This window comes from Bos indicus x Bos taurus, chromosome 4, assembly GCF_003369695.1.
Source record: "Bos indicus x Bos taurus breed Angus x Brahman F1 hybrid chromosome 4, Bos_hybrid_MaternalHap_v2.0, whole genome shotgun sequence".
NCBI lineage: Eukaryota > Metazoa > Chordata > Mammalia > Artiodactyla > Bovidae > Bos > Bos indicus x Bos taurus.
The window spans coordinates 15,055,895-15,069,829 of NC_040079.1; the positions used below are offsets into that span (position 1 = coordinate 15,055,895).

At 49.6% G+C, this 13,935-nt stretch overlaps 1 protein-coding gene across 2 annotated transcripts in view; it reads right to left on the reverse strand.

Annotated features, from left to right (window-relative positions):
* Positions 1-573: 573 nt before the first annotated feature.
* The window catches only part of TMEM178B (transmembrane protein 178B), a 412,460-nt gene continuing 399,098 nt past the window's right edge, over positions 574-13,935 (reverse strand). The window contains exons 4-5 of one of the 2 annotated variants that reach the window (XR_003510669.1): positions 2,560-3,635; positions 574-2,254 (exon numbers count right to left, since the gene is read on the reverse strand). Coding sequence is in view for 1 of the 2 variants with exons in the window: in XM_027538815.1 (XP_027394616.1) it covers positions 3,385-3,635 (251 nt within the window). In the remaining variant the exon portion in view is untranslated. Of the gene's footprint in view, positions 3,636-13,935 lie in introns of both variants that reach the window. The other variant, XM_027538815.1, reaches the window with a different exon arrangement.

Genomic DNA, 13,935 nt, shown 5'->3' on the forward strand with positions numbered 1-13,935 from the left:
GGTATGTCTTCATCTGGGATCAAGTCCCTGTGCTGGAGGGATTGAGGTCATCAGGGCGGTTCTCCCACAGCCAGGACTGGCCACCTGCCCAGGGCTTCCATCCTGTCTGTGTGGCTAGGCCTTTCCTGGTCCCGAGCAGACACAGACGCAGAGTGTGCGCATCTGTACCTTTCTGGCCCCATGACCAAAAAAGCAGGTCCAAGCTCCTGCTCTGCTGATGGTGAGCTGAGCCCAGGCGGTTTCCTTCTTTCCTAGGAGTTCTCCTAACATTTTAGGGACACTTCAAAGGGATGCAGCAGGCTGTGTTAAAGGTCTGTTATAAAGATGACCTGATGCAAAGAGCTGACTCACTGGAAAAGACCCTGATGCTGGGAAAGATTGAGGGCAGGAGGAGAAGGGAATGCCAGAGGATGAGATGGTTGGATGGCATCACTGACTCAGTGGACATGAGTTTGAGCAAACTCTGGGAGACAGTGAAGGACAAGGGAGCCTGGCGTGCTGCAGTCCTTGGGGTCACAAAGAGTCAGACACCACTCAGCGACTCAACAACAACGATAAAGATGAGCAGTCGGAGAGAGTGGATGATCTATTTATGGCAAGCACGGGATTTTCAAAAAAGGGGTATAAATCACAGGTTGGTGAACAGTACTGGTTCCTTAAGAAAAGTTACTTAAGAATTTAAGTGACTGATTACAAATTGCCCTGTTTGGAATTTCTTTCTCCATTTTTCCACAACTGGGAACTAGCTGAAGTTCGGACCTGGTCACAGACAAGCCCTCTGCCCCAAATGGAGGCTGGTGGACACCCATCTCTCCCAGCCAGGTGGAGCCCAGTCCCGATACCTGGAAGTGAGGCACAGGTCTCTCAATCTGAGATACTTCCCCTTACCTTTCCTCAAGCCCAAGTACGCCTTTCCCCTGAAGCGGGAAATTGAACTTTTCAAAGAAAATTATTTTTTAAAAATTCCCTAAACAATTGAAACACTGGGTTCTCCTGAAAATTCTCTCCTTTCTCATAGAATAAATCCTCTGTTTTAAAAGTCATCCTTAGAGGTACAATTGGGAGCTAACAGCATTTCCCGCCCAGTCATCTCCCAGCACCCCACGCACAGGGCACTCACACGTGAGCCTTTGTGCAGAAGCTGACCCGTGTCGCTAGCAAGGAAGTCTTGAGTAGCACACCCAGATCTGCGTCCAGGTGTGCACTGACACAAATGTACACAAAATGCACCAGAGATACACACACACAGAGACCCACACTCACACCCGTCCGCGCACATCAGATGCCCTATTTGGACGTGAATTGCACACACACATACACACACAGTCAAAAAGAGCAGATGAGGACAGAGGCAGGACTTGGAGCCTGGTGGGTGGAAGAGTGAGAAGGGAAATGGTTCATAGGTGGGGAAAGCGGGGAGCCAGAGGGGAGACGGGGCAGAAGACAGGGAGATGAAACAGAGGGCATGGCTGGGGGAAGGCTGCTGAGTGAGAGGCAAAGTGCCCAGAGCACATTCAGTTATGAAGCAACTGAATCCTCAGCTACGCAGTGGACCCATGGCTGGACCGCTCGGGGAATTCACTCTTTGCCTCCCAGGGCTGCTCGGCCCCTGTGGGGTCACCGAGGTGACCACTGGCCACTGCTGCCCACTCCAGCCAGCAGATCCCGTCCCCACAGCTTTCACAACCCTCTGGCAGACATCACAGCTCGCCAACACCTACAGTTCCAACATGCTCACCCGAGCCTGGGACACTGGGCTGGATCGAGGCCACCTCTGCTTGGATGCTAGCCACCACGACGGCGATTTTGGGATTCATGGCCTTGAATATCAAGAGGGGAAGGACGAAGATGGCAAGAGTCAAGAGTTCTCTGTGAATTTACACAATATCATACAAATTGGAGCCCATGGGACATGGCGGCTCTCTCTGCATGGGACCCATTTTCTCTCGTCTGTACAGAGGTCGCCCCTAGCAAAGGGCTGGATGTCCAGTGACAAAGGACAGCTTCCGTGACGGAAAGGGAAAGGTCTCGTTTGGTGTACAGACTTTATCCAGCGGTAACTGAGGCCACTCCCCTTCTCCCTCTTGATCCGTGCTCCCTTCCTTGCTCATGGCTTGTGTGCCCAGATGTGTCTTGAACTTCCAAAGTTAGGGGGCCAAGTCCCGTGGCACCCCAGCCCTGGGACGTGCAGCAACACAGGTCCTCTGCCCAGTGCTCTTGTTCTTGGTTCTGCCCTCGGGGAATTTCAGCTGCACTAAAAATAATAGAAAAATGCAACACAAATGATAGAAATCCCACACTCAGAAAACACAGACGCACACACACACACACACAGCAGGGATGTCAAGCTGCAGAACTGGCACCCACAGAGGCCCACCCTCATGGTGCTTCCTAGTTCCTGGGGCCTCCATCCTGGGCCATGAAACCACCACAAATTGATAGACAACAGTCATGATCCGGCAGTATTTTAAAAAGGTGAAAAGGAAAAAAAGGAAACCATCCAAAGTTGTTGCACACATACACGCACGCGCGCGCGCACACACACACACACACACACACCAGAGGGTTATTCCAAGGCTCCGATCTGCCCAGGGAGTGCAGGTTGGGTTCAGGGCAGGGCGGCCTCTTGTTTAACTGGGTGTAAGGCAGCTGGAAGGTAAGACTGGGCTTTCTGAGCATCCACGGAAGTGTCCTTTCATTGATGTGGGTCTTGCCTCTCAGCACGGCGTTCTCTCCCCCTTCCCACCTCCGTAACTTCATCCAAAAGTTTGGCAGCAGAGAGAAAACTTCCTTCTCAGTGTGTTTTCTCTTCCACTTTCTAGTGTGTCGCTGGTCGGCCAGGAAGGAAATCAGAACAGGAAGAGCAAGAGAAGAAAATGGTTCTGGAAATGGCCTCGAAGATCTGGTTACATTCTATGAACTAAGGGCGTTGTTTCTCTGCGATATGACCGGGGTTGGGGTGGTGTCCCCTCCTGTCGGCTCAGGGGAGGGTATTTTCTTGTCTACACCTGTGCCACCCTGGACCACAGGCACCGTCTCTTCCCAGCCTCCCCCCTCCTCCCAGCCTCCCCCCTCCATGCCCCCATCCTTGTGAGTGGTGGGAATCAGGACCCTGTCTTTGAGGGGTGATGCTCACGTTGTCTTCAAGAAACCACGGAGTCAGAAGTTACGAATCGATGGAAGAGCCACGTGAGGGGAACACCTTCCCCCATCTCGGTGATGAGGCGACACAGAGTCCGGCGAGATGTGGGTGCCTGGGCCGACCCCCACTCTGCCTTGGCACTGGCATTGTCTTGATTGAGTTTTGTCATATATATGTATATTATATATATATTTATATATATATATGTGTGTGTGTGTGTGTGTGAGTATGGGCTTGTTGTTTTAGCACACTGTCCCGTTCTCGGGTCTGGATTTGGGGCAGTTGGTCCTCGGGACAGGTTGGACAGAAGGGGCCAAGGTACAGAAGAATCCCGAGATCAGAGTGAGGCCCAGGCCCCCCCATGCACAGAACATGGACCATCCGTAGCCATGGCTGATGTCGTCAGGGAGTCCGTACAGGTAGCGGGGGTAACGTGACAGCTCAAAGTTGATCCCGGCCACACAGGTGCACAGTGAGATGATGCAGAAAGTTCCTGGAGGGGGAGGGGAGACACAAGGGAGGGGGAGGGGGCAGCGGAGAAGGTGAGGGGAAGGAGAGGAAGAGAGAGAGAAGGGAGGTTTATTACATTGTTTTATTTTCTTGAATAAGAAAAATGAAAAGGTGCAGGTTAAGGGTAACCTGCTGATGAGATCAATATTTGGAAACATTCAAGAAGAGGGGAATAGTATCAGGGCTGCCTCACGCTCCAATAAGTGCCTGGTCTTGGACAAACTCAGGACGTCTCTCCTTTGGGAAAATCCTAACAATAAATCACAGGCCAGTTTATGTAGGGTGAAGTAAAGCAGAGGAGCATTCAGCTCATTTTTTGAAAGCATTTAAAAGTCACTGTCTTTCTTTGGAGACACAGAAAACACCTCCTTCTCTACTTCTTTAAAGAGAAAAACATTCCTTTCTTTTCCACATACAACGTCTTACACGATATTGGGTTTTCCTTTAATCCATTTACCAACCAGTCGTCCAATCCTGGAAGCCTTTTCCCGTAAGACAACATTCACCAGAGTGTTTCTGGTGGAACACCAAGCCTACGAGAGAACTCCTTTACGACGAAGCAGAGGCGGTAACTCTGGGAAGCTTTGTACGTGGCTTCTCACCCACGAAGATGCATAACCCACAGTCAAGGAAGTTAACCTGTCCAACTTAGTCTTATGAGGTATTTCACAAACTTATTTTATGATGCTCCTTAAAACAAAGAAAAAAAAACATTGCTTAGGAACTTTCCTTGTGGTCCAGTGGCTAAGACCCCACACTCCCAAAGCAGGGGGCCTGCAATTCAATCCCTGGTCAGGGAACTAGAATCCACAGGCCCCAACCAAAGATCCCATATGCCGCAACTGAGACTCGACACAGGCAAATAGGAGACAAAACTAACAAACCCAAAAAACTCAAGAAAAACAAAAACAAAGAAAACCATTGCTCATATTAACCTCCAGCGAGAAGGCTGCTACAAGAGACAGAATGTTATCAAATAGGATCCTAAGCCCACTTTTAGCCAACAGAGATGTGATGTGCCAAAAATGAGTTTAAGAGCTTTTCTTGATATTCCCTGTGTCTTGTTTGCTCTGTCATGGCAGACGGGACAGTAACAGCCTGAAGAAATACGCAGCGTTTGGGAAGGCTGGGTGGAGCTGATAGAACTGCAGGGGCCCAAGCACTTCACTGGCAGTGGTCTACGTTTCCAAAGGTCACTAAGTCAGGAGCAGAGCAGCGGGCAGTGTAGAGGCAGGGAGTCCAGGGAGGACCCTGCTGTGTCAAGAGGAGAGAGGAGGAAGGCGCACGGCAGGATGAGTGACTGTTTAGTGAATGACGGTTGGTAGAGGCAGCTGAAAGGAAAGGGGGGACTTGGCGTAAATGAAACTGTGTGTGTGGGAAGCATGTAGGCGTATGTGTTTGTGTGCATAGCGACAGCCGTTGTGTACAAACACATACGGTACCATCACTCCTTGGGAGAACAGTGGTCCCAAACTTGGGGGGTTACAAAGCACCCAGGGTCCCTCCTGCTTTGCTCTGGGGTTCAGACAGAATTCTAAGTGGGTGCCCAGGGTGGATTACATCTCACCCCAGAACTTCTGAATCAGAATCTTGGGGGACAGGATGGGGCGCTTTCCTTTCCAAAAGTTCCTCAGGTGATTTCTGTTGATCAGCCTAGTGAGACCCTGTGTGAGGGCAGAGGTTCTGTGTATAACCTTGAGACATGGATCCAGGTGAGGGAAGAAGCAGAGAGGGTAAGGAAAGGAGACAGCAATGGGCTGGGAGAGCCAGAGCTGAAGAATGCTCCATTTTGACACCAGTTTTCAAGAATCCAAATTCTTGGATACTTGGGCCTCAAGTACGTGTTCAATTTCTGGTTTAGAAACCTGGTGTGCATGATATTGTTTACTAAAATTTAGATTTAGGAAAGGAAATAGGGGAGAGAAAGAGACTGCATGCATGTGTGTATGTGTGTATGTGTATGCTGAGTTCAAATCTGAGCTGCCCTTGGGATGTTGAGGCACTTGGGACCACAGGTTTGGAGCCTGGTAGAAATTTCTGAGCTAGAGATGTGGACTGAGTCAACATCTTGTAAATCAAAGCTCTGGATGTGACTGAAGTCACCCAAGAGCTCTCTATAAACTGTACCTACACAGGATACTTTACAAAAGGGAGACATTTCTTCTCATCAAATGGGGCACAGTCCTCCTGATTAAGTCCAGTGATCTGTTCTGGGAGAGAAGGTGGACCTCAAGAAAATCGATCTTGACCTTATGATCTTCACAAGTTGCCAGTAGCTGATAAAACTTGAGGGACACTATTTTAAGCATGTTCTGCAAGCAGAGATGGGAATACCAGACCACCTTACCTGCCTCCTGAGAAACCTGCATGCAGATCAAGAAGCAATAGTTAGAACTGGACATGGAACAATGGACTGGTTCAAAATTGGGAAAGGAGTATGTTGAGGCTATATATTGTCACCCTGGTTATATAACTTATATACATCATTCAAAATGCTGGGCTGGATGAATCACAAGCTGGAATCAAGATTGCTGGGAGAAATATCAACAACCTCAGATTTGCAGATGATACCACTCTAATGGCAGAAGGCAAAGAGGAACTAAAGAGTCTCTTGATGAAGGTGAAAGGAAACAGCTGGCTTAAAACTCAACATTCAAAAAGTTAAGACCATGGCATCCAGTTCCATTACTTCATGGCAAATACATTGGGGAAAAGTGGAAACTACGGCAGATTTTGTTTTCTTGGGCTCCAAAATCACTGCAGATTGTAACCACAGACATGAAATTAAAAGATGCTTACTCCTTGGAAGAAAAGCTATGACAAACCTAGACAGCATATTAAAAAGCAGAGACATTACTTTGCCAACAAAGGTCTGTCTAGTCAAAGCTATGGTTTTTCCAGTAGTCATGTACAGATGTGAGAATTGGACCATAAAGAAAGCTGAGCACTGAAGAACTGATGCTTTTGAATTGTGGTGCTGGAAAACACTCTTGAGAGTCCCTTGGACTGCAGGGAGATCCAACCAGTCAATCCTAAGGAAATTATCACTGAATATTCATTGGAAGGACCAATGCTGAAGCTCCAAAACTTTGGTCACCTCATGTGAAGAGCCAACTCATTGGAAAAGACTCTGATGCTGGGAAAGATTGAAGGCAGGAGGAGAAGGGGACGACAGAGGATGAGATGGTTGGATGGCATCACCAACTCAATGGACATGAGTTAGAGCAAGCTCCAGGAGATATAGGAGAACAGAGGAGTCTGGCGTGCTGCAGTCCATAGGGTCGCAAAGAGACAGACATGACCTAGCAACTTAACAACAAGAACTGCAAGCAGAGTGGACAGGACAGAAAGAATGTGGTTGATAAATCAAGACCTGATGACTTAATTAGCACATAGACCTACTGCTGCTGCTAAGTTGCTTCAGTCGTGTCCGACTCTGTGCAACCCCATAGACGGCAGCCCACCAGGCTCCCCCATCCCTGGGATTCTCCAGGCAAGAGTACTGGAGTGGGTTGCCATTGCCTTCTCCAATGCATGAAAGTGAAAAGTGAAAGTGAAGTCGCTTAGTCGTGCCCGACTCTTAGCGACCCCATGGACTTGAGCCTACCAGGCTCCTCTGTCCATGGGATTTTCCAGGCAAGAGTACTGGAGTGGGGTGCCATTAACATACATCTTATTGTTATGTTAATAGGATTAGTCGGGGTATCTTCCTGCCTTCACGTTATGTCAGTTGTTCTGTGACTTGGCAACCTTTAAAAATTTCTGTGGTTTGTTAGCTTTTGTCAATGTTACCATACGTGGGAAAAAACTCTGCGGGCTCTCACTCAAGATGGTCCATTATGCAGGTCATCTGTGCAAGCTGTGGAGAAGTCCTGTGTGACAAAATGGGAAGAGGTGGGGAAGGATCTGTCAGCCTCCACAGACATGGGTGAGAATTTATATTTTTATGTGGGTCTGCACTTCTAAATTCAAGTTTGGAAAAATGTGCATTAGTAACTGGAAATACACCTATGTAGGCACCTGGTGGGTCCTCGGTTGATGGACTGAATGCAGGACATGTTGCCACTGCTATTCTGATAGCTGAGATAACAATGTACTTTGATGGAGTCCCAGAGTGTCTGTGGGCTAACAGGCCCAGATGGGCAAGGACCTGTCAGACTCAGTGTCCTAAGGTGATGAGTCCAACTCTCAGACCTGTGGACCTGCGACCAGCTGGGGAGGGTGGGGTACAGAACTTCCAACCCCCACCGCCACCACCACCAACTCCCTGGGGTTCTCTGGGGAACTCACAGAGATTCTAAATATCTCTGCTAGAAAACACACCTCAAATAAAGGGTGAGTGCTTCCCTGGTGGCTCAGAAGGTAAAGAATCTGCCTGCAATGCAGGAGACCCAGGTTTGATCATTGGGTGGGCAAGATCCCCTGGAGAAGAGAATGGCAACCCACGCCAGTATTCTTGCCTGGAGAATCCCATGGACAGAGGAGCCTGGCAGGCTACAGTCCATGGGGTTGCAAAGAGTTGGACATGACTGAGCAACTCACACACACACACACACACACACACACACACACACACAGATATTACAGTACTGGGGATCACAGCCTCTTTCCATTCACCCAAATACAGTGGTGCTTTGGGTAAGTAATGAAACCTTCCTCTCATGCAAGGAGTGGGCTCCAGCCTGGGTTATCTTATTTCTTGGGAGCACTTCCTGACTGATTAGTGAGGATCCAAGAAAGGCAAACGTTCTAATGCGTGGTCACATCTTCTCAATTATTTCCCCCATGTCTTGGGGTTTGAGCCTAATTCCAATCAGACTTTAAGACTAATTATAGTCACAGTTACCAATTAAGTGAAAAGAACTAGCCGAGCCCTTCCCTTGGGAGCAAGGCTCCACTGTGTGCCCAGAGCTGGCTGCGACACTGGCCAGGCAAGGAGGGACAGCAGAAATGCAGCTGCCAGATCTAAGGGACGTCAAGCCTGGGGAAGGCAGGTTAGCTGCGATGGGGCGGAAGGAGGGGAACATTCCTGTGGCTGCGGGCCCCACAGCGTGCCCGACAGCCGATCAGCAAACATCTGTTGAACTTCTCTGTTTGTACCAAGCATTATGCTAGATGTTAGAGGGATAAAAGGGAGAATAAGACAGGATCGCTGTTCTTGAGAATTTTTAATTAAATCTAAAATAAAAAGATGAAAAAAAATCTTATAATCTCGTTGGGGATAGGAGACAGACGTAAATGAAAAGCTGAGGATGAAGTGGAAATAGTGCCAGACGGGGGATTAAAGGGCCTGAGTTTAGCATCTGCTCAGAACAGTTGGTACCCTCATCGGTAAATCAGGGAGCTGGAGCAGATAGCTAGAAGGTCCCTCCTATATCGAGTTATCTTTAGGAAAAGAAGGACTAATACCCAGAAGTAAATGGTAAGAGACAACTATGCTGGGCCAGGAAAGGTTTCCCAGAGGAAGCAGGGTCTTGAAGAAGGAGCAGGGTGTCTGCAGGCAGTAAACAGAAGGGGGTCCTCACCTGGCCTAGAGAGCATCCTTCTTCAGTCCCAGCACCCCAGGGTCCTGGTCTCTAAGCCCGAGTTGAGAAGGCATGTCTGCACCCCATTCCCACCATGCCTCTGACTTCTGAAATGCTCATTGCTGTCCTCCCTGCCAGCCTTTCATCACTTCCCACAGAACCTCTGTAGCAGATCAGTGATGCCTCACCTTCTTCTTCCAGCCATATGTTAAAAAATTTAAAGCCCACCTCTTTACCCTGCCTGTATGGCCTCACTAGGGTGGATGCTTCCTACCTACTTGACCTCATCTCTCAGCTTGATCCCCCAGACTCCCAGTACGCCAGTCACACAAGAGAACATTCTGTGACTCAAACGGACGAAGCCTATCGTCACCCCAGGGCCTTTGCACTTGCTGTTCTCTCACTTAAATGGCCTTCTTCTTGAGATCTTCTGGGGTCTCAACTCCAGTTCCATCCTCTCAGAGAGACCCTCTCTGGCCCTCTCCTAAAGCAGTCCCTCCTCCAGGGATTTTCAAACCATGTGCCATGGTGGTGCCTCTGGAGCTGCCCCTGGGAAGCAAGAGGAGTAAAAGAGACTCCCAGCCTTCTCTCCTCCCTTAGGCCAGGACAAGCCCTGCTCTGATCTGTTTCCATGTGAAGTTTCAGTTTGATCTAAACATTTTTGAAAAGCACTAGCCTTGTCCATTCACAAGGGGCCCGTAAGGTCTGTCATTTTAGGAGCTGTGCTTTGGACAGCAAAGTTCAATGTCCCTTCTATTAGTTTCAAGTCCATGCTTTTGGCAGAAATAGCTAATCAATCTCAACCCTCATTCCTGCTGGTCCTGGAAGGGGCCTCAGACTCCTACTCAGCCGTGCCCTCCATGCAGCCGACCCTAACTGGTCAGTTGCAGCTAGTCGGAAGAAGAAATGAAATCTAATTACCCTTTCGGCAGCAAGACTCTCACTCATTTGGACTCAGAGCCCAGTTAGATGAGAACACCACCACCCCAGATTTCCACAGCCTGGGAGTTGGTGCTAACAAGACTCGCTGACACAGATGGGTCCTCCAGACCCCTCTAGAGTCCCTCCTTGCAAACTCCACCTGCGAGCAGGAAGGCAGGACCAAGGTGTGTAACGGTGACCTCTGTAAACATAAATGCTTGCTCTTGATTCACACACAGTATCTGCTTCCCTGGATGACCAGCCCCACCTGGAGCACGGTCAGGAATCACACCAACGATATCACCTGGCAACCTATGGCCCGGCCCCAGTCACACTTGTCTGCCTGTCCCGCCAGCACCTGGCTGGAAGGGGAGAGGGTGGGATCACTGCATTGCGCCTCCAGTCCCCCTAGCATCACCACTCTGGACACAGCTAAGGCTTAGTGAGGGTGAGACAGAGAAAACAGCTTTCATGTCCAGACGGCCGACTCCTTGTTTCAACACCAAGTACAGCTTTCTCACCACCCCCTTCACTGTGCAGCCATCTCTAATTAATGGCTCTCTGGTCTCCAGATACCAGATTTCTAGCTTTCTCCCTACTTTTAGTTTCCTGGCTGTTTGACAAATTCTTCCTGCTAGGCTGTCTCTTCTCTGTGTTTCCAAGCTGTCCCTCGATCCAAGCTTGGTCCCCTCTCCCTCTAGGTCCCACTCTATTTCCTCCTTTGTCATCTCAGGCGTGGGGTTCCCCCAGTTCTCCTTGGACCTCGAATCCTTTCTGGCCGCTTCACCCACTCCTCTGACTTGAACCACCACCAGAACATGATTGAGTCATAGGATTATATGATAGTCTGTGGTATCACACATTATGCAATGTGTCCTAATCCCCAGTGGACATATTTATTCCAGGTACTTGCTTGCTTACACACAGATTCCCAGCACTTCCTCCATAATCTTTAAGTTTCTGACTTTTTTTCTTTCCAAGTCCTTCTTCCTTAGCAGGGTGATAAACCATCCCAGCTTGTCTGGGAGTTGTTGGGTAGAGGGTGTGTCCCTGGGAAGTGTGAGTTCTGGTCCTAAAATGAGAAAGACCTGGGCTAAGTGGGACACACTGGCCACCGTTCCTACAGGTTCCCTCCTGCCCCGCACCCTAGAACTCATTGGTGACACTTCACTGACTACAAAAATGAATCCTCGCTTGTAAGTTGCATGTGTGTGACAAGTTGTTTCAGTCATGCCCAATTCTTTGGGACCCTATGGACTGTAGCCCACCAGGCTCCTCTGTCCATGGAATTCTCTAGGCAAGAATACTGGGGTGGATTGCCATGCCCTCCTCCAGGGGATCATCCTAACCCAGGGATTGAACATGTGTCTCTCAAGTCTCCTACATTGGCAAGCGGGTTCTTTACCACTAGCGCCACCTGGGACTCCTCACTTGTAAGGTACAGAAAACCTAATGTCTGAAGCACAGAAACTTGGATCTTTGGATGGGTTGCCATGTTAAGAAATGCCAGACTGGGAGATCATTGTTTTGAGGCAGTTAATTCTCTTGCAACTGTGAAATGTCACCAGGGAGCACTTATTCTGCAGCCCCCAAATGGTTTGAACCCAGTACCACCTGGAAGGCTGATTACTAGGGCATTTTTAAGCTGATATTCAGAGTTCTGGCATCAACCCCTGCTCAGGCCACTTCAGAGCAGTGGCTGCAGGTATGTGAGGTGGGTGGGATGCGGCCTCCTGTGCGACTGCTGCTTTAGCATCCACAGGAGGAGAGAGGAGAACACTCCCTTCAGGGATTGTCAGAGAAGCCTCAGCAGGAACCCCACAGCCAGGGACCCTGTGGAGAAATAGCATTGAAATTGCAGCCTCGGGCCAGGCGGTGGAAGTGCTCTTACTAATTCAAGAAGCCATCGCCTAGGAAACTGAGGGCCTGGCGAAGGTTCTCGCAGGAATGCAGGGTGGTCTCATACTGTGTGCACAGGCATTTTTCCCAAATAGCTATTCCTTCTGTGACCAAGTTGCACCCAAAACTTCACTGGAGTAGAATTTCTGCAGCTTTCCAGGGCCAGAAATCCATCTGGGTGACATTTTCTGCTCTTGGGAGTAAGGAGTGACGTGTATCCCTCACCCCCGCGGGGCGCCTTGTTGCTATGGCACTCAGAGCACCTCTGTCCTGACCCCAGTCTGTGCCGATGTGCCCTTGTGGGCGTATGTGTCAGGGAGGTCTGGGAGCAGCCCAAGTCCTCTCTAAGACCCTCCCCCTTCCGCCCCTCTCTGATCTGGAAATCCGTAAAGAAGCATATCAGCAAACAGAAGAAGGTTCCCTCCTCCTCTCACAGTGCTCTGCATCCCGGGAAGCTGATGTACACACACCCTTCCTCTGCTTAGATGAAATGCCTCAGCAGCATTTGGCTCTCGAGAGTGCTTTATAGCTTTGCTCAGACCTGCATGGAATATAAATCACTGCTGAATTATATACCATTGCGTCAGCATCAGCCAGCAGGCAGGTCACATGGGGCTTTACAGCCAAGGTGCCTTCGGGGTTCATTGGGATGAGGCAGGGGGTGGTGACAGGCTCCGAGGGAAAACACGCTACAGGGGATGGGGCCCTGAGTTAGGACAGAACCATCCATCCTTCTCCACACCCTGCAGTTGCTCTGGGCAGAGTCGCTGAGTGAATGCCACCACACCCCCGGGGCAAGCAGCATCTGGATCCCCGAGGCTGTGTCTGTACGCTGCAAGGCTGGTCTCCGTTGGGGCATGATGGTGCCACAGTCATGCCACATCCCCAACTCAAGGGACTAAAGGGACTGGCTGGTTCAGCTGGGTTGCCATTGGCTATAAAGAAAAGCGTCCACATTCCTATAATATGACTTGGAGCTTCATCGCTTGGTTTTTCTGTATCTCCAGGGTGGCCACCAAATCTGGAAACACAGGAGTCATGGACTGAATTGTGCCCTCTTAAATTATTGAAGGCTTAATCCTGCAATATTTCAGAATGTGACTGTATTTGGAGACAGGGCTGTTGAAGAGCTAATTAAGTTAAAATGAGGCTCCTAGGGTGGGTGGTAAGCCAATGTGGGGCTTCCCAGGCAGCGCTAGTAGTAAAGAATCCTCCTGCCCGTGCAGGAGCTGCAGGAGACAGGGGTTTGATCTCTGGGTCGGGAAGCTGACCTAGAGAAGGAAATGGCAACCCACTCCAGTCTTCTCACCTGGGAAATCCCAGTCCATGGGGTCAAAAGAGTTGGACGCGACTGAGCGCCAGCACCAGGTGTAAGCCAGTGTGACTGGAGTCTTTGTAAGAAGAAATTAGAACATACCAAGAGACACGAGACAGCCACGTGCACAAAGCGAACACCACTGGAAGAGCGGCAAGAGGGAGGCCGTCCGCAGGGCTAGGAGGGAGGCCTCAGAGACCTTGATCTTGGACTTCCAGCTTCCAGAATTGTGTGAAAATGAATTTCTCTTGTTTAAGCTACCCAGTGTGTGGTTTTTTTGTTTTGGCAGCATGTGTGATCTGATACAACATGCCTGCTAAATCGTGTCAATCATGTCCGACCCTTTGCGACCCTGTGGACTCTAGCCCACCAGGCTCCTCTGTCTCTGATACAACAGGTGAATATATAATAATTGGCTTATTAACAGAACATCTACTATACACAATAAAATAAGGCTATGTTACCAGACTTGGGCTTCCCTTGTAGCTCAGTCGGTAAAGAATCTGCCTGCAGCACAGGAGACCCGGGTTCAATCCCTGGGTCGGGGAGATCCCCTGGAGAAGGAAATGGCAACCCACTCCAGTATCCTTGCCTGGAAAATCTCATGGACAGAGGAGCCTGGT